The 21693-nt window shown below is 35.9% G+C and overlaps 1 protein-coding gene across 2 annotated transcripts; it reads left to right on the plus strand.

The window, feature by feature from the left end:
- Positions 1 to 5256: 5256 nt before the first annotated feature.
- Cpr (Cytochrome P450 reductase) lies at positions 5257 to 21111 on the plus strand. Of its 2 annotated transcripts, XM_028310305.1 has the most exons (13): positions 5257 to 5644; positions 13795 to 13981; positions 14368 to 14517; positions 16309 to 16433; positions 16532 to 16726; positions 16892 to 17019; positions 17103 to 17344; positions 17475 to 17672; positions 17758 to 17921; positions 18283 to 18457; positions 18695 to 18852; positions 19036 to 19477; positions 20867 to 21111. In XM_028310305.1, the coding sequence occupies exons 1-12, from the start codon at positions 5463 to 5465 to the stop codon at positions 19178 to 19180; spliced, it is 2049 nt and encodes a 682-aa protein (XP_028166106.1). In that variant the 5' UTR covers positions 5257 to 5462; the 3' UTR covers positions 19181 to 19477; positions 20867 to 21111. The 2 variants fall into 2 exon arrangements, with proteins under 2 accessions (XP_028166106.1, XP_028166107.1); XM_028310306.1 differs by lacking the exons at positions 5257 to 5644; positions 13795 to 13981; positions 14368 to 14517; positions 20867 to 21111 and adding an exon at positions 15807 to 15943 and having other exon boundaries at positions 19036 to 19456.
- The last annotated feature ends 582 nt before the right edge of the window (positions 21112 to 21693 follow it).

Here is a 21693-nt window from a genome sequence, read left to right on the forward strand (position 1 = left end):
GTAGATACTACTACACACTTTAATTATGTCTAAAAATTACGCATCTATTATTCGGCATGTGACGATGCACAGCATCTGGTGAGAGATGCGTCTACTTCCGGTGTAGTTTTTTACCTTTTTATACCTTAAATGACGTCATTTCCGCAATTATTTAATAGGAATTGATTTGACTTACTTCCGTTTGCCGCCATTTTAGTCACCTGGGGGCGAGCTTGCTCGGAGTTCTACATAGCGTCTTTAACTTCCAAACTAGCAACATCGTAAGCAGAAACTCTGCTCAGATTTTTACTGAAATAATTTATTTCTCAAGGTTCTTATACTAAGTTTAAAATTAAAAAGTGCAATTGACCGCGCGTGTGTGACCACGAACGACATGTACGTGATGGTGGTTGGCGCAAAAGGGGACGAGTGTCTTCCGGACGACGAGCAGGTGGACCCAGAGCGTCGGATACCGGAGAAACTCGGACCCCGGCGAGATTCAAAACGGATGAAACGAGGTACGTGGGATTCTGATAGCTTTAACACTCTTTTCGATCAAATGAGCATTCTCGTGAATCTCTATATTGTATTAATAGATTGAATAACGTACCCACAACCATCTTATCCAATTTTAACGGCGGCCCCGTCAGCCCCAATCGCAAACATTACCAATCAAAATACGTTGTTAGCATCACCACAATCGAACGATAACTCTTTCTGGTACGAGTTTCTTAATAAATACCCATTTAAACTACAACTATTAGTAGACTGGGTGGCCAACCCCAACACTGAGCCAGCTTACAGCTTGAATTATTAAATTCTAATGTTTTTTGCAAATCAAGAAGCTTAATAAGTATGAAAAAATGTGCTAAGTGCATCGAACATGTATACTTTTATTTTGCAACAACATATAAATTGTAATGTGAAATGCAATAAACGTTTTTGAATTTGAATTTGAACATGTCACGAGCGTATTCTGGCTAAAATTCCTAATAAGCATTGTGCGAGGAGCACCCTCCCAGTGCTGGATTTTTGTTCGGCAAAATCACCCTGTGCTCGTACTGGTGATATCTAAAAAAAGCCATACGGGCAAATTATATCAATACACACTCAATCTGCATTTTAATGAGGAAAGAATTTCTGAATTCAGTTCAGTAGCTTTCCAGTTTATTCATTTCAAACATACAAAAGTACAAACCCTCCTACTTTGTGATATTAGTGCTGCTCTCACTGTGCATTTAGAACAAAACATGTTAATACCCTGAAATTAATCATGTTCTAATCTAGTTCTGTTACAGAAACTCGAAAACTTTCATCACATAGCGCCATTGGCAAGTAGTCACCAGGAGCTAATAAACAAGTCTCTCACCAGATGCTGTGCATCGTCACATGCCGAATAATAGTACAAGTTTTACAAAACAATAAAACTTGTATTATTGAGCAGAGACGATGCACAGCATCCCAAGAAGGCCTCCTGGTGAGCTCTCTATGAAGAACTCCGAGCAAGCTCGCCCCCAGGTGACTAAAATGGCGGCAAACGGAAGTAAGTCAAATCAATTCCTATTAAATAATTGCGGAAATGACGTCATTTAAGGTATAAAAAGGTAAAAAACTACACCGGAAGTAGACGCATCTCTCACCAGATGCTGTGCATCGTCTCTGCTCAATAATACAAGTTTTATTGTTTTGTAAAACTTGTACTATTAAGTAGGTAGGTAGGTAGGTACTGTAAAAACCGGCCAAACGCGTGAATTTTTTTTTTAAATTCTAGTTATTTGTATGAAAGATCTGAAACGTGGCCTCTCACTATAGGCCTTATACAGAAGCTCAAAGTTGCACAACGTGCTATGGAGAGGGCTATGCTTGGTGTTTCTTTGCGAGATCGAATCAGAAATGAGGAGATCCGTAAACGAACCAAAGTCGCTGACATAGCCCGACGGATTAGCAAGCTGTAAAGTGCCCCATAAGGGCTACCTTTTTCTTTTTTTATTATTTTCTATTGACGTTCATAAGTGCCACTTGTGGTCTAAACTGAATAAATATTTTTTGATTTTGATTTTGATTTTGATTTTTGATTTTGATTTTGAAGTGGCAATGGGCAGGGAGGGCACATAGTACGCAGAGCTGACGGCCGATGGGGCAGAAAGGTTCTGGAATGGAGGCCGCGTACCGAAAAACGCAGCGTGGGACGTCCACCTACAAGGTGGACCGACGACATCGTAAAGGTAGCAGGGAAGCGCTGGATGCAGGCCGCTACCAATCGATCAACATGGAAAGCATTGGGGGAGGCCTAGCAACCTTTTTAGTTGTGTTTTTTTTATTATAATATCTAATATTCTTTCTAATATCGTCTGACCCGGTAATTTCGTAATTGTCAAAATGTGTTGGCATAAGAACTCACACAGAGCCATTGAATAAAGATATTTTGAGTGTTTTACAAGACCCAGATTTGTTGTGTGATGACGAAGAAGACAAATTAGTGTATTTTTGTACCAAAATGATTTATTTATCTTCACACATTCGATTTCACACATATTTAATCAGAAAATGTACGCAAAATTAATGTTTATTCATATTTTTATTAACGTTCTTTACGGTTAACATCTTTTTTTTTTTAATATATGATATAAGTAATATGTGTTTATTTTAATGAAGTATTATTCATATAACACATGTTTCGCAGTTTATTGTAATGCTTGGACATTTTAATGACAGCCATCAATTATTAGAACCTTGTATTTATCTGTTATCTACCTAAAAAAAAAATTTCACCAACACTAATTATTAATTGCTAGAAAAATCAAAGTGACCCTGTGTGCCGTGCCGTGCGTGACCAAGGAAAATACCTACCTTTAAAAATTCCTCAATCCTTTTGGTTTGATCCATACTTGCAGAGACACCCTGTATTTAAGAAGATTATCTTTCTATTATTAAAATTCTCCACCAATTTTTAAAATAAATATCTATATAGTTATATAAAAGAAAAAAAGTCGTGTTAGTTACTGCTTATAACTCAAGAACGGCTGAACCGATTTAGCTGAAAATTGTCAGGGAGGTAGTTTAGAGCCAGGAGAAGGACATAGGATACTTTTTATCCCGTTCGAAATAAAAAAAAAGTCTGCTTATTTATTGCCATTAAGGCGGAACAAAGTTCGCCGGGTCAGCTAGTAATAAATATATAAACTGGTGTTGGTGAGTAGTGACACAGACTGACACATATCACAGAGTTTGTTGTTAATATCCGAGTAACGTGCTCCGAGAGTCGAACAAGACCCTCGTCTTCGGCTTGCCGAAGTGAAAATCAAAGAGGGTCTCAGTCTGCAGGACTCTCACCTCTGGTTTGCATTAACTGGACGCGCCATGTTAACATTATAAATGCTAATGGTGAAGTCAGTATTGATATCATCATTTTAATTATTTTAATTTTCATACAAACGATCTTATTAATCTAAGCAAACGATTTTATAAAATTTATTTAGTATGAACTATGAACATTTAAAAATTTGTCCAGACCTATAAAAAAAATTAGACTGAAGTCGAATAAAAGTCTCTAAGTCGAATTTTCACCACGTCTTTACTTAATGCTCGGGCCACACTAACGGGAAATGCCATTAATTATTGCGATAATGGATTTTAACCTTAGGTGTAGCCACGACTTAACGCGATAATTTGAGACTAAAACTCGAGATTAATGCGATGAAGCGGCCACACCACACTACGTCAGTGTCACAATAATGGAGAAGTTTCCTGATGTTGAAATCTGAAATCTCTGAATAGGATTAAAATATAGACCAAAACTAAAAAGACGGTAAAGGTTTTTTTGAAATCCATCAAGAAATGGCTGATAAATTAATTACTTAAAATACCTATTAAAAAAAAACTCCAGCCAAACTATTGGTTTTAGAGAAAAACTTGTGCAGCATTCATTCATCAGAATAACGTAACCTATCGACAAGTATTTTTTTCAAATAGAAATTGTGAAAAAAGTCGCTATGTCCATAAATCGCAATTTCGATCCATAGCGTGGCGCGAATATTTGTTATGCGCAACTTTAGGACCCTGTAACTTCTTTATTTGTAGATATTTTCATGATTCTCTCACAATTATTATAAATAAGTTTTACTTATATTTTCAAGTTTTATTAAAAGAAAAAACTTCTCCATTATCGCGATAATGGGCATTGACGTTAGCCGTTACTGTGGCCCCAGCTTAATAGGTACCTACAGACAGTCTAAAGAAAATCATAGTTAACTAGGTAGTCCTGCAAAAATAAAAATTCATTCACTTACTTACGGGGCTGCGTTTTTGTGGAAACGTTTCTTTTGGTTACGTAAATGCTGATGGTCCCCTACAATACTTAAAGAAAATGATGTTTTATTGCGATATTAATTTAGGTTAATTGTACATAGGTATAGATTTATACATAAATACCATAAACTGTAAAGTGTCGGCCCCACGCCGGCCGTCACCTTGAGTGGCTGACCCCTTATTGCGTCACAACAAAATACATAATTAAAATCGAGGACAGTGTTCCTGCAGAGTCGTCTTGATAGCATACGATTGTGGCCTCGAGTTCGCAATTTAGTTTCGTTAAGATTATGTTAAGAGGTACCCTCAGATCATAGAAAGGGAATAGATATGAACTCGCGCGTAACTTCTACAACTGACGTACCGAACCTACCTAAAAGTATGAGGTATTTTTCGAAGTGCACCCATTTTGAGGCGCACCTAAAGTATTTCTCGAAGCGCACCTATGTTTACTATTATAAGATTTTAAACTTTAATATTTGTTTACTAAGAGGAATAAAAACTAAAAAGTACCAGTCAAAAGTTTTTTTGACCTAAGTCTAATTACTTAATAGAATGAAGAACCTAATTCAGATTAATTTCTGAGATTAATGCGTTAATTAGGTAGGGTTAACGTAACGATTATCGTATTTTTGTGACCATTAAATTTTACACAGAAAATAAAGGAGTAAAGGTTAGCAAAGTCATTAAATAAGTTAAAATCTCTAAAAATTCACAGTCACTGCAAGAGCAGTGCCGCATCGCGGCATCGTATGCTGTTCGCTTGCAGCTATTTCGCGGAGCTCCATTCGAATTTTCATAATTCGCTGATACGTGGCACGTGGAACAAACTTGTTTTAAAGTTTACATAGACACTCTCGTCTCTCACGTACCCCCGTCTTTAATCGGCTAAACTCGGCTACAATCGTTAGTTGTCGTGTCGACGGAATATGCCGATAGTCATTCGTATTCACTCTGATAACACGAATTCCGTCAGCAAACTCGCACACACAGTCAAACTACGTCAAACTTTAGCAATTTAGTACTGTTCAAGTAGAGTGTATAGTGGGACGTGTCCATGTTGAGTGTCATGTGTTCGTCGGGTAATGTGTTAGACAATTAATAACGAATTTATACCTCTATCTAAAAAGTTATTGATACATAACGTGATTATTGTGCAAAGACATAACCTCAAAATGTCAGATAACGCGCAGGACGTGCTTCAGGATGCAGCCGCCGCGGTCGCTGGCGGATCACTATTCAGCACATTTGATATAATTATGCTCGTCGTGTTATTGGGAGCAGCGGTTTGGTGGCTTTACAGTTCTAGGAAGGAAAACAAGAAGGACGAAATCATTCTTAGCAAATACTCAATACAGTAAGTATGATCGGCTGTTGCTGTGGCGTAAGTGATTGTTTATGCAGTTAATTACTCAGTAATCATGATAGTGCAAAATCATTTTTTATGTTTATAAAAATTGGGTACGTATGAAGCACTTGCGCAATAAGTCTTAATATTGTTAAAAGAATAAGTCCTTAGTTAAAATAAGTTCAATAAACTGAATATCTACTCATGATTATTAGGTAAATATCCTCCACCGACTCTCTCTTATATCAAGTTACTAGATAGGTATTACACAATAGCTACGTACAAAATATAGCAGTAATCATTACATTATGTGATTGGCAAGACTTTCGCTGAAGTTAAAACTGCATGTGCAGTTTATTAATGTAGTAGAGTTAAGCAATTGACACAAATTAAATTTAAGAATTTAAGAAACTAATTACAAAACTTATAAAATTATAAGAGTAGTTAGCCTTAAATAAGAACAGTTGCATTGTTCAGATTTAGTGAACCTGGCACCCATAAGAATTGACACCCATCCACGAATCCATAATAATGTCAAAAACAGATTAGTCAAGCAAATAGGATCCGAATGATGTAGAGATAAGGTGTATTATTAATCAACCGTAGTAGACGGCACTAATACCACTAATTACTCGAAGTAGTTGGTAGTGTCCTGTGACTCCTGTGTATTTATTAAAAGCACCTTATGCCATCGCAATTTTTATTCTGCATTACGCAGGCTATGTATAATTTTTGTCTAAATAAGAATTTAAAAACTGATATAGAAAAAAAAATCTGTTTGCAATACATTATAATTCGAGTGGCCTTAAGCCTTATGGCAATGGCAATACTCTAGTAAGGTAATGTCGCACTCAACAATTTTGCAAGTATAATTCCTATTTTGGAACGTGCTGCCAGCCACTTCAATGGTAAACCTAGAGGTAGGTACATAGTAGCCTGTATTCTGTGGTGTAGGCCGGTTGTGTAATGTAATAATTTTAAACCTTGCTCAAGGCAGGCGTAGACAGATATCATAACCAACAGCCGAGTTACGTCTGAGGCAAGACCCGTAGACGCAGAGAATGGTCAGTTTAATAACGATAACGTAAGGCAAAGACCTGGACTTGCTGAAGGTCAAGTTCGACTAATTAAATATGCGGACCCAATTTGCGTTATCTTAAAGAATTACCTACTCACAGTATATTTTTTACGAAGACCAAGATGGAGGTTCTCAAGAAAAGACTACGCACAGACGCCTTTACCGCGAATAAAATAATCTTACGCACAATCATTGTTATCATAGTTACAGTTGTTATCCGCGGTTCGAGTATACAGTTGATTACCTAGTACTATACTAGTATTATATTATTTGTGCTACTATCATGTCATCCATGCAAAGGGTTACCAACCGTCCGGAAATGTCCGGACTTTTAGACCAGTCCGGCTCGCGGCTCTTTAATTATTATTTTATTTTAATTAGATGGATATAAGTATTAAAACTAACATGCCTACCATACCACTATGAGGTGGGTATTCCTCAAAGCGCACCCATTTTGAGGCGCACCTAATAAAGCGCACCTATATTTCTCGACGAAGCGCAGTCCTATTAGTCCTATTACTTAGTTTAGGTGCGCCTCAAAATGGGTGCGCTTCGCTTCAAGGACGATTTTTTTTAATTGTGACTAGAATGTCCGGCCTTTTATCGAAATTTCAGGCCAGTATTTTTCAAATTCCAATTCAAAGTTTAACGTTACAGGCATCTCGCTAAAAGAGTGAAGAAAGTGCATGCACACAAAATGTGGTGGTGCAAAGCTCCGAAATTACTTAGCGATCCGCGTAGGTACGCGCTGCTAAGTAGGTACTGTGTTTGATAATGTCGAACTCAAGTCTCACACATAATATGTATAAGGTAAAATGGCAAAGTATTTTCAACGGCTTAATAATTGTACATGAACCATTTTACCTTCGTGATCGTGACACACCTAGTTTTCCTTCTAAGCTACCATTCACTGCACGGATCTTTGTACGGTTAGAAATAAATAAATCTGAAGCAGAGAGCTATCGTATTGCTTGTTGGGCTGCTGCTGAATGCTGCTGGCTAGAACAGTGACTCCAACTGGTGCGTGCGAAACAAATTACATATGCGCCACTGGGCGAGTAGGTCGTTCCTGAAGTCCTGACACCACCTAGGCACCTGACAGAGTAGTACTTACTAGTTAGTAGCTTTCACTCACTAGGTACCTATAACGTATTTACAAACGATGCTTGCTTATGTGAAGCAGCAAATCGAACGCTCAGCGTTGAATAGAGCTCTACTGTGAATGATTCATGTGTCACCCTGTGCGTCCACGCGCACTGTGAGACCTCATAGTAATGTTTGTGAATACGGGCGTTGCAAAGAGCTACAACTAACTAATAACACTATTTTGCTAATAGGCTATTCCCCATTCCAAGTAATCTATGCTCAAGTCATAAAATTCTTTAGAATGTAACTGTAGCATTTACGTAGGCTAGTTGCAATAGGTGCTAATTTGTAACAAATAGGCATACATTTATGTAAAATATGAATCTACGAGTAACTTCAGTTAGGTATATTATAGACCCCTACCTACTACGAGTACGGTATAAAATACTACGGCGCGCGTACTATAATAAATAAAATAGATGTCGACGTCATTCAGTTTGAATCAGGTTGTTGTTTATCCGTGGACGGTAAATGGTTAAATGACGTATTCCTTAATAATTATTACTCGTATGTTTTTTTATAGAAATAAACGTCAAAGTAGTTATTTCCGCAAGTTCCGCAACAAATACCTACCTACTTAGTTGTGTAATTTACAAGTATGAAATCATAAAAGTGGTTGTATAATTATTTAAAAGGATAGGTACCTTGTTTTTAGTATTTAACACAAATAACGTATGATGTATATGTTACTGTAAAAGCTCGAACTACGGTTAATCTTAAGATTTAAGTGTAAGTCTTAGGATTTACCGACATGAGTTGGTAAATGTATGTATTTCTGAAAATACGACGATTTTTTCGAGCTTTTACCATTCGAATTCAGTATATGCTAGGTTTTACCTCTGTCAGCTGGTAGATGTTGGTTTTAAGAATAAAACAATGAGTAACCCTTAATTACTTACTTTCATCAACTACCTATTAGACAAAACAGGTACATAGTATTATAAAGGTATCACGCACGATAGTAATAAGTACAAACTAACACCAACTTATTTAAATTAAGTAGGTTTGCATGCAATAATTTCTTTTTCTTGTGTTTTGGTGTTCACATTTTTACTGTTTCCTTTTTTTATTCCTTCTGACTCATAACCAACGATGTTTGTTTTCGTAAAAGTGTACAGAACTTTTAATTAGTAAGATTATAACAAAAATGATAATACCATGGACTCCATGGTATTATCATTTTTGTTATTTCGTCCATGGCATGAACGAAAAATGTGAAGTGAAAAAAATCGGAATTATAATAACCCAGCATTGATAGTAGCGCATACCTGTAAATATCATATCTAGCCTATCTAGGACACTGAAATTTTGTACTGCATGCATCCTACTAATATTATAAACGCGAAAGTTTGTGTGGATGTTTGTTACTCTTTCAAGCAAAAACTACTGAACTGATTTTGATGAAACTTTACAGTATTATTGTTTATAACCCAGAATAACATATAGGTTGTTTTGTTTTTCAACATTTACCGTGCTATTAATGTTAATCCTAAGATTTACCAACGAAATGGTGGTAAGAGTTCGAATCGCAAACCTTTTGGGACATTTACCATTAGGAATTGGTAGATCTTAGGTTTTACTGGAATATCTTAGGATTTACTGCAATTCGAGCTTTTACAGTAACATAATATACATTTAATGGAATTAGACATAACTAGAAGTGCTTGCTCCAAAAATATCAACTTTACCAATGTTGCAATTGCAAGGCTACAATAATTGCTTAAGTTGCTTGGCATTGAAGGCCCGCAAGCTTAAGGGACATGAAACTTGCACAAAATATGTCTTGTCTCAGCTGCAAAAAACTTACACAGCGTCAGCCCAAAACTCCGCCACAAGAGTGGCGTTGACAGTTCAGCAGCCTTCGTTAAATCTTCCTGCGTGCAGTAACAGTTTTTGGGTTGAAAGTTGAATTCATTCCTTTCTTTTTTTTATAAATAATCATCAACATGATGATTGTCTTACATTCAGAGAGAATCGCGTTTTGACTGCCCCAAAAAATTGAATTCAGCCAATGATTGGTGGCGTGATATCGTCAAACACCCTATTCCCAATTGTAAATTTTATATTTATTTAGAACTTACATGCACATAACACTGTACATAAGGCGGACTTAATGCCAGTCGGCATTCTCCTCCAGTCAACCTTAGGGTCAAACTGAGAATATCGTAGGAGGTACAAAATTAGTATTACCACAGAATGATAATACTGGTATAATTCCATCGCACAGTGTTAGACTGTGAAACTGTGATACGGCGATACATCGACATTCTTGTCAAGTCATTCCAAACGGCGATAAAACTAACGGATAAAATCATACGTCATCAATAACCAGGCATGAATCCGCTTTGTAATGTTCCGGCCAGCAGAACAATGTATATTACTACTGGCACAGTATATTATTTTGAATTGAAAATCATTAAAAGAACGGGAAATATAGCGCTCTCTGAAAAACATCAATCTTATAAACTGCGATCTCCCGCTTGCCAAGCGTGGGGATTATGGCAAAACCCTCCACTATATGTATAGTGCAAGAGGTTCATGGTCCAGCACAGTGGCGGATTTACAGTTTTGCCGCCCGTAGGCTAGGGTGGAGTTGGATCTTTATTTAACTTTTATCTTCTGAAATCGAGTAAGCGTCATCTGAAATCTGCCGCCCCTAGGCCGCGGCCTATACTCGTACAGCCTATTGACAGATCCAGGACTGGTCCAGCAGCGGACTGTGTAGGGCTGTTGATAATGATTATGATGAAAATCATTAAATTTTTGTAAGGCTCTTAAAGAGCATTTTTTACGTTCCAACCTTACCACTGCTTCGGGCATGAGCCAGTGCTGAGAAGAAGCAGCGCAAAAAACAGTCACTATCCACAGTAATTATGTAATTTGAATAATGTAGGTACCCAGTATTAATTATAAATTTTTATTACTAGTCGACCGGTGGGTGTATTGTTTCGTAACGTACTATGCCAGAGGTTGCGGGTTCGATGCCTGCATAGTATGCATGAACATAATAATATTGTTTGTATTGGCACAGATAATATAATACTAGTGTATTGGTCTGGTTTTTTTTAACTGTTAATGTTAAAAAGTACATATTTATGATGTAGGTAACTATGTCATGTATATCAAGTTGATATTATCAACTGTCTGGTACCCTAAACTTTGGTTTGTTGGCGCAGTTTTTTTAGCATAGTAAACACAAAATAGTAGACTTCAGCTCTTCTGCTCAGGAAGACCACATCTTACGCTAACTTTGCGATCGATCTTGGGTTCCATAAGTATTTACTGCAACCATCGGTTTTCACAATGTTACAATAATTAAGAAAAAAATATAACGCTGATTAATTTCAAAATTGTTGTTTCTTATAGAATTAAGGAGTTAGGCGTCTTTTTAACGTCGGCACGTTAACCTAGTTTGTATTAAGTATAGTAATTAATTTTTATTTGGTTTTGTATCAATTAAGAACCCCTGTGCGGCAGACTAGGGTGCGAACTCGTCTATCAAACAATGGCTAATTGAACGACCATCTCATATTCATATTAGTTACCTAATTAATTGCTCAACTAAACTACTGATTTTTAACCTATTGATACAATAGTAGGTACACCGACCTACATTCTAAGTACTCGTTGTAAATAATCGATTTATGTTAAGATATTATAAATTTTACGTGTACTTACGTACCTACAATACAATAATACACAGACATTATAAGCCATTATTGGCTTAGGGATAGGTGTAAGCTAAAAGATTCCCTACGATCGCCTCGCAGCGAATTTTAATCGAACCAGTACCTCTAGTAGGAAAAACTTTCGAGTTCGTTTCGTTGCGTATTCAGTGTCATCGAAAAATTTTGTATGAAAAATTAAACAGCGCCCCCTATATTATAGCCGCCCTAGGGGGCGCTGTTTGTTGTTGCTGCAGTGACTCCAATTCCAACTGTGCAGCGCGATGCCGAACACCATTGGGCTATTGCTGAATGAATAACTAACTACATATTTAACTTTTGTTTTTATTAAATACATTGCTTATTAGTTTTTGACGAATTAAATACAAAATCCTTGGGGGGAGGTCATCTCATAAAGCACAAAATCTATTTTAAGTCTCAAGAACTTTTCATCAACGATATTAAACGGTATTCAATTCAATATCGTTGTTATGCTATGCAATTCGCTAAGTTTCCCAGTAGAATACCTAGCTATGTTTTGTTAATTAATTGTTATTATTCTGTTCTTTGTTTTACTAAGTAATGCTAAATTGGTGGAAATAAAGCATTATGTTAAAATAGAGAAACACGTATTTCTTATACGAGTTAAATGACGTAGGAACAATATAATAAAATCAAATAGTAATGTTATTCCTTATAACAAAAAGATAAAGAATGCTTTATTTTCTCACCACAACAACCATTTACGTACCTGCCTGTTATACATTGTAACTATTTAGGTAGCTTAGGTTACCTATCTAACTTACCTAGGTACTTGAAAACTTTCCAAATATGTAAATGTTTTGTTCAAACCCGCAGAGATTTTAGATTCATAGGTATACGATTACCTTATCAGTCAGGCAATCAGGATCTCTACAGTTAAGTAAGTACTCACTATAATCTATAAATGAGAAGATAAGTATAGATAGGAGTTCGTTACAAAAGTTAAGTAGTTTGACTCACAGTTCAATGCGTAAAACATTATTTATTTGATTTTGTAATCACGCACATATTGTTCTGTAAAAGACTGAAGATAAAGAGGGTCTTATCGGCAACTGGCGGGTATAACACCAGCCAGAATAATAAGTGATAAAGAAAGTGTCGAAGAATAATAATGGATTTTTAGAATTTGCTTTGTAATAATGACATGAAATAATTATGAATTACCTACCTATTTAATTAATTAAATTAATTTTGTAGTAAAATCAAAAAAAGACTACTACATACTTATAGGTACCAAGAATACCAAGTTATTCAGCTACAACAAACAAAAAAACACTAAATTTTGATGTCTAAATTGGCACTACCACACCTTCATACCTACTCAAATGTGATTTGCAACAAAAATATATAAGGTATTTATACAAGGTACTATTTATACTTACTCTGATACAGTGTCACGTGATGTCGACTGTACAAAGGTCAGTAAAGCATATATTTTGTACAATTTATGGCAATAGACAAAGACCGCGACGCGAACATGTGATATCATCGTGATTTAGTATTTAGAGTCTCTATAAACATAATTTGGGTAGATAACAGGAAAACCTGCAGATATATTATGTCCAAAGTCCATGTACAAATTACTCAGATTGGCCGTTTTTCTAAACGATGAAGATATTAGTAGTAGACTAGTATTATATTATCTGTGTTAGTAGTTAGGACTATCCTACATAAGCATCATTTAAAAACAATCCACATTATTTGTTAATTTTGCATTTCGGATAAGTAACTACCTATTTAGGTAACTATTTTACTTATAAATAGCTTGAAAAAATCGAATTGCCTCGAATCGAACCCACTACATATTAGGTAGGTATATTTATTGTCTTCTGCCTATCACTATTTTAGGACCACTTGGGACATTATGTCAATAAAGTAACTGCTCTGCATAGTCTGCATCCCAAATCTCTTGCGCAGATCCATATAGCACACATCCCCTCTCTTCATCTCTTTAGCTTAACTCACTTCTCACAGGTTTCCACCATAGCTAAAACCGAGGCGAGAGTAATGAAGGGATTCTGTTCGTTCTTAACCACATCCCCTGCTCGCTACCCATCGTCGCACATCTCTGGTCGAAACGCACCCTTAATGAGATATAAACAAGTGCCTAATATTGTTATGCCTACCTCTTAACTGTACCTATCTACCGACGGACATTACGATGTTTCTTACGTTACGATGAAACGACTAAAAATACAAATACACTTACAATTCATAATTTGTTACAGAACTGCGGGCTCTATTCAAGTCACAGAAAACTCTTTTATCAAAAAATTAAAATCATCTGGTAGAAGCTTAGTAGTCTTCTATGGATCGCAAACGGGCACCGGTGAAGAGTTTGCTGGTCGCCTCGCCAAAGAAGGTGTGCGATACAAGATGAAAGGCATGGTTGCAGACCCTGAGGAGTGTGATATGGTTTGTCCTGATACTAAATTATACTAGGTAATCTAAGTAAATAGATCTAGGCATTCACGAACTCGGCAACAAACAGTTGTATATTGTTGAGTTCAGAAAACGGGTATAAATATTAATGAAGTGATAATGTTGGTGGAATTCTACGATCAGTAGCTACCTATAGAAAGTTTAAAGAATATATTCTAGATTAGTTTTTTAAAATTCTGAAGTTTTTCGTCTAAGGTTGGTGTTTGTTTTTAGCAAAGCTAAACTTAAAAGATGCTAGGTACATCGAATCGAAAGTATATACAGATTTCGTTAATTACTTGCTTAATATCCATCTTCTCGGTTTATTCGTTATGATTTCCTGTATTGCATTATGAATGTATGTAACTTTTACATTTTAGGAGGAACTTACAAAACTCCAAGAAATCCCTAATTCGTTGGCAGTGTTCTGTATGGCGACATATGGAGAAGGAGATCCAACAGACAATGCCATGGAGTTTTATGAATGGTTAAAGAATGGAGACCCTGACCTCACTGGACTTAATTATGCGGTATGTATGATGATTATGTATACCTGGGACAAGTAGTCCAGATATAGGTAGGTCAAGCGCAGAGTTCTGGTAGCTTCTCGATATACCGCAGTTTCTCAAGACAAAAGACTTTGATCAGTGTGTTGCCAGTGACAGTGATGACATACAGAACGGATTCGTGGTAAGCTCACCTAAAATGCTATGGAGCGTGTTATGCTCGGAGTTTACCCTGCGTGATCGAATCAGAAATGAGGAGATCCACAGGAAAACCAAAGAGACCGATAAAAATTAATCAGAATTGCTAAACTCAAGTGGCAGTACAGTACAGTACAGTTAGGAGGAGCACACAGCTCGAGGAGCTGATGGCAGTTGGGGACTTGGGGCAGAAAGTTCTTGTAGGAAAAACTCCCACTAGGTAGACCAACGATCTGGTAAAGATACGGGTAGTGCAGAACCAGTAGTTGTGTGTGGTCTAAAGTTAAACAACCAAAAGGTGCCACCTACCCAGCGTTGCCAGTTTTTTTTTTCGCCAAGTCGGGACTTTGGTACTTTTTGAGTGAAAATAGCGGGATTCTTCCGTCAAAAGCGGGATATAGTAAAAAAAAAACGTATATAATCAAAGGTTTTCAAATATGTATCTTTTTATTGACTTAAAATTACGTTTACGTGACAATAGATAGCAAAAGTAGCCATAGAAAATGTATTTTAACAAAAAAAATTTATTTTAAATCAGATTTACTCTATAGTTAAATTCGTCTTTAGAATAAAAAATTAAAAAAGTTTTATTCTTTATAATAATATGGCGTTTCAAACAATAGTCTGGTGAAGTGAGTGTCTCTCTCCGAAAAGCGGGACAGAGCCTGTCCCGCGCGGGACATTTAAATTTGATTTAAAAATCGGGACGTCCCGCCAAAATCGGGACGTCTGGCAACGCTGCACCTACCACTCGAAGCTAAGGTGTTTTATCTTAGGCCTTTGGATAAATTAGGATTGAGCCAGCGCCGTCAATCGTTTCAATAAAAAAAGAAAAAGTCATTCGTTGATATGTGATATGTCAACATGACGTATTGAGGACACAGTTCAAATGGTTCAAATCGTGCAGTTTTGTAAATAAAAATACCTAAAATGTACAGAAAGTTTTACAATCACATTATTAAACGTGATTTGTTGTAAATTTCAGTAAAACTAATTATTATTAGCTTTACGGATCTAATCTGGACTTGTGATCGTAGTGAGTTTTAATTATGAGAAGAGTTTGATAGTTAGGTTAGATTTGTGAAGAATTTCATTGAATTTATTCTTATTAAAGTGTTAATATTAGAGAGTTACATGTATATTTATAAATATATTAAATATGAATGCGTTATTGAGGATAAATCCACGTTTCATAAGCGAAATTGTGAATGTTAGACGTATTATATCACCATTCAAGAAACTCAAGTATATGGTACGAAAACCTTAATTAATCTAAGACGAAAACTTATTTATTAGACTTAATGCTAATATTTTTAATATAAAAGCATATTATTGTTAATATGCAAGGTTTTTAAAACATATAAATAACATATTTATTGAACAAGACCTTGGCATAGTAGGTATACATAGATTGATGTCATACAAGGCTTAGATTTCTAATTATATCGGTTATATGCAAAATTTGTCTTTTTTTAATGTAAAACCGCCAATCAGAGCTAGATTAAATGATTTCTATTACTGTTAAGTAGAATTTTTAGAATGGTTTTTACATTATCTATTCAATTCTGCTTTAGTAACTAAATCTAGTATTGCCTAATATTTATGGATTGTTACCAGGTATTTGGATTGGGGAACAAAACGTACGAGCACTACAATGCTGTAGCCATCTATTTGGACAAGCGTCTTGAAGAATTGGGAGCCACAAGAGTATTTGAGCTCGGTCTTGGGGATGATGATGCAAAGTGAGTGTTGAATTATACACAAATATTCAATTTTGAAAATAGGTGCTAATAATATTAGCATAGGTGCTAATAAGGACTAACAAAAATCTTAATTTCAGTATAGAAGATGATTTCATTACATGGAAAGACAGATTTTGGCCCGCTGTGTGTGAAAAATACAACATTGAGAGTACGGGCGAGGAAGAGTTGACACGCCAGTTCCGTCTTGTCACTCATCCCCCAGGTGAAGTGGTTCCAGAAAATGTCTTCACTGGAGAGATTGCTCGGCTCCACACCTACCAAGTTCAAAGACCGTAAGATATCCATATTTTAATTAATATAATACTAATCTGCTATACACTTATTAATTTCAACAACACACACTATCTTTATAGGCAAAACATTATACTCAGAATAATATATTTTAAATATTGAATATTGTATTTGACTGAGGTTTCTCAATTTTCACACGATTTCAGACCATATGATGCTAAGAATCCCTTCTTGGCAGCAATCAAAGTCAATAAGGAATTGCACAATGGTGGAGGCAGATCTTGTCTACATGTTGAGTTGGATATTTCTGACTCTAAAATGCGATATGAAGCTGGTAAGTGAAATTTAAATTATTTTCAGATCAATATAATACATTTTGATCAGTCTTATAGCTAATTAATAACATTCCTATTACAGGTGACCATGTGGCTGTGTATCCAATAAATGATTCAAATCTTGTGGATCGTCTTGGAGCATTAACTAATGCAGATCTGGATGAAATATTCTCACTGATAAATACTGACCAAGAAAGCAGCAAAAAGAATCCATTCCCTTGTCCTACATCTTACCGTACTGCTTTGTCACATTATTTAGAAATTACAGCATTACCACGCACTCATATACTGAGAGAACTTGCGGAGTACTGTACTGATGAGGAAGTTAGTAGTTTTAAATATTATAACGACGAAATTAAAAATTCATGGGCAAAAGAAATTTTAACTAAAAACTTGTTGATTTATAGCAAAATAATTTATTTTGAAACAAAACATAATTTGATTCATTTCACAGGACAAGAAGAAACTTCTACTTATGGCTACCAACTCCCAAGAGGGCAAGGCTCTGTTCCAGTCATTTATAACAGATGCTTGTAGAAATATTGTGCACATTTTAGAAGATGTACCATCGTGTAAACCTCCCCTAGATCATCTATGTGAATTATTACCTCGTTTGCAACCTAGATACTATTCAATTTCATCAAGTCCTAAGGTATAATGATTTTATATTAGCTGAAATATCTCATCAACAAGCAATGAATGAATAAATAAATAATAATAATATTTAAACATTTCAGCTACACCCTGAGACTGTTCACATAACTGCAGTGGTTGTGGAGTACAAAACATCAACGGGTCGCGTCAACAAAGGCGTGGCCACAACTTGGTTGGCCAAACATAAACCTGAAGAAGGAAAGCCTTTGCCACGTGTCCCTGTGTACATAAGGAAGTCCCAATTCAGGTCTGAACCACCTTATATTGCACACACAGAAATGTATCTGATTCTGCAGTTAATTATACTTAATAGAAGCTGAAGTGTTTGTTTGGTAGAACGCGCTAATTTCAGGAACTACTGATCCGATTTGAAAATTCTTTTTGTGTTGGATAGCCCATTTATTGATGAAGACAAGGGCGGAGAAGTAAAGAAAAATGTTGCAAAAACGGGAAATATTATTCAAACTATTTTCACTCGTACAAAGTCGCGGGCACAGCTAGTTTATTAATAAAAAGAGTCGTCATTTTCTACTTTTTTTTGTGAGATTAGCAATCAAACTTCTTGCCATTTATGAATCTATAGTAACAATTATTGTTATTTTTTATAGGTTGCCACTTCAAACACAGACTCCTATTATAATGGTGGGCCCGGGAACAGGGCTGGCACCTTTCCGCGGGTTTCTTCAGGAGCGAGCTCACGCTCGCGCCAATGGCAAAGAAGTCGGCGAAAATATACTATACTTTGGATGTAGACATCGCAACCAAGATTACATTTACCAAAACGTAAGATTTATAACATTCGATTTCTCGTAACATAAAACCCATATTGACAGTGAGACAAGCTTCACTCCTTCAAGGCCCCCATTTAAATAATGCAGCGCAATTCGACTCTATTTATAGAGCGTCATGACCAAATTGTTGAGTCGCCATCATTACCGTAATTTACTTAATTACCTACTTTTATACTGGTATGTTGCAGTCCTATTCAAACATCTTTAATTATGCAATGTTTGTTTTCAGGAACTCGAGGACTATGAGAAGAATGGTGACGTTATACTTAATGTCGCCTTCTCTCGCGACCAAGAACATAAAGTGTATGTAACTCATCTTTTGGAGAAAAATATTGATAAAATTTGGGATATTCTTGGAAATCGCAATGGTCACTTCTATGTTTGTGGGTGAGTTATGGCATTGATTTATTATAATATTAATTTCGTCCGATAACAAAAGATAACTTATTCAATTTTGTACCATGTGTCGACACTGGTTTCATAAAGTCGAATGGTGAAAGTAATGTACATATAGCTACTTAATTTTTGATGTACATAATTTCGGAATTCATGTTGAAAATATTTTCCCAGGGATGCTAAGAACATGGCAGTTGACGTGAGGAATATCGTCCTGAAGGCTGTTCAAGAGAAGGGAGGCCGCACAGAAGCAGAGGCTGTGCAATTCCTAAAGAAACTTGACTCTATGAAGAAATATTCATCTGATGTTTGGAGTTAAGATTTTGTATCGTCTTATCATTAGATAATTACAACTACTGTAGGCAATTGTTCATTTTAATATAGTTAAATAAAGACGTAATTTCCTTGTTGTGATAATATGCAAGCTATGGGGCACAAACAGTGAATGGCGGGTTTCGTACCATTGATTGGTAACATTTTTATATTTTAAACCTATTGATTAATTGTTTTCGTCGATTCAATTTGAATGAGTGTGGTTTGTGAAAACGTAAAGTTATTTGCCTTAATCAGTTTATCTAAACCGTTTAATAGATAGCATAAGTACATGATATGATTGCATTAGTCCAGTCAATGAATGCCTTAACGACGGTGTAGAGAGAAATCCGTGGAACACAATTTCTGACCTCGGGACTTTATTTAGCCTAGTTAGGTGGTGAACATAGCAAAAGTCCCCGCCCTTAGCCCTTGAGCCGGCAGGGAGAGGGGGGTTTAAAGGTACCACTTTTCGGTTTTTCGCTTAATCCTCGGAAACTATGCGTCCTAGTGACATGACTACTATGAACCAAAAAAAGCCTATTCAATTTGCTACAGGTGAGACCGTCAAGTTTTTCTATATCTTGTATAGTTTTTGCGGCATCTGCTCTAGAAGGTCTGTAAAATTGGAAATTTTATTGTTGTCTTACATGTTCCTTTCAGGAGAAAATCGACTAAATCAACATTGAGCAAACACTATAGACATGCGGGAGCATGTTAAGCCTAGTTCCATGGAGGGGACTGCACCGTGCGTATATTTAGACGAACCAATTAGAGCCACTTTTGACTCCTCATCATTCAAAAACTACTGTGCATTAACACTTCAAATTTGGCTCATGTATTGAGACTTGCAAGATGTACATCAGCTTCAAATTTCATAAATATACCTCAAACGGTTATTTAGGTATTGACGTTCAAAAATCGATATTTAGAGCACTACTATCTATCTATCACATGTGAAATGTTAAAATTTACTGGTTTTTTATTTGTTCCTTTGTATTTACATAACTACCTTTCTGGATGCCAAATTTGAACCTTCGAGGTCATCTGGAAGTGGTTAGAATTTGGTCTATAGGTCAGACATGTAGATTTTTGGACGTCAATATCTAAAGAACCGTTTGAGGCATATTTATGAAATTTGAAACTGATGTATATCTTGCAAGTCTCAACACATGAGCCAAATTTGAAGTGTTAATGCACAGTAGTTTTTGAGTGATGAGGAGTCAAAAGTGGCTCAAAGTGATTCGTCTAAATATACGCACGGTGTAGTCCCCTCGCTGGAACTAGGCTTAACATGCTCCCGCATGTCTAGAATGATTGCTCAATGTTGATTTAGTCGATTTTCTCCTGATGGGAACATGTAAGACAAAAATAAAATTTCCAATATTACAGACCTTCTAGAGCAGATGCCGCGAAAACTATACAATTTATAGAAAAACTTGTCCATCTCATCTGTAGCAAATTGAATAAGCTTTTTTTGGTTCATAGTAGTCATGTCACTAGGACGCATAGTTTCCGAGGATTAAGCGAAAAACCGAAAAGTGGCACCTTTAAACCCCCCTCTCCCCGCCGGCTCAAGGGCTAAGGGCGGGGACTTTTGCTATGTTCACCTCCTAACTAGTCTAAATAAAGTCCTGATGTCAGAAATTGTGTTCTACAGTTTTCCATCTATAATGCTTTATTGACTGGACTATATGTGTACTGCCGTGTTTAATTCCACAGACTGTCGCTCTTCCATGATTTGCATAATAGTATATTTTTATATAGGCAATAGTAATATAAAAATACCATATATTTAGTGATTCTTATGTCGTACTGCGTGAACAATAATAAAATTAAGAACAGTTACTTCAAAACTAAAATTTTAGAAAAATGACTATTGTTGTTATGTGTAAATCATTTTTATGACTTGTTGGTAGGTTTATTTTATATTAAGTGGACTGGGATATAAATATATACGAAAGAAATAAAATATGTAATTTTTTATGTATAACTTGAATACAGTTTTTATTATATAACCCAACCTGTTTGATATTTTTACCCTGTTTTCAGATTTTAATATAGAGAGATACTAAATCATCTCTTGAGTAAATAGTTTTAGAAAATCCAAATAGAATGCGGGTGTACTCCGTAATACACCTCGTTTGCTTTTTTGTGTGAAATATTTTTTTTACTTTATAATACATCTTGAAGAAGTGTAGAACTTATCTTGCTTGTGTTGAATAAAGAAGTTATTGTTATCTGGGGTTGATAAACATTATTTGTGGTAAATGACACTATGAATATCAATTCGAATCATAATGGCCGCATAATTAAGGTTGCACCTTTATTTGATTTGTAAATATGGATCATTATGGAGATTCAGCGTTTTCGTGTTCCATTAAATTTGAACCTAAGAACAACGTAACGTTGTGTGTTGTGTCGTGGTAGGTGTAACATCACTAGCAACGTGAATTTTTATGAAGGTAGACGAAGATCTTCACTACCCGCAAAAATGTCGCGAGACACCGTGTATGCTGT

This window comes from Ostrinia furnacalis, unplaced genomic scaffold (assembly GCF_004193835.3).
Source record: "Ostrinia furnacalis isolate ACB-3 unplaced genomic scaffold, ASM419383v2 OfSCF3000, whole genome shotgun sequence".
NCBI classification, from domain to species: domain Eukaryota; kingdom Metazoa; phylum Arthropoda; class Insecta; order Lepidoptera; family Crambidae; genus Ostrinia; species Ostrinia furnacalis.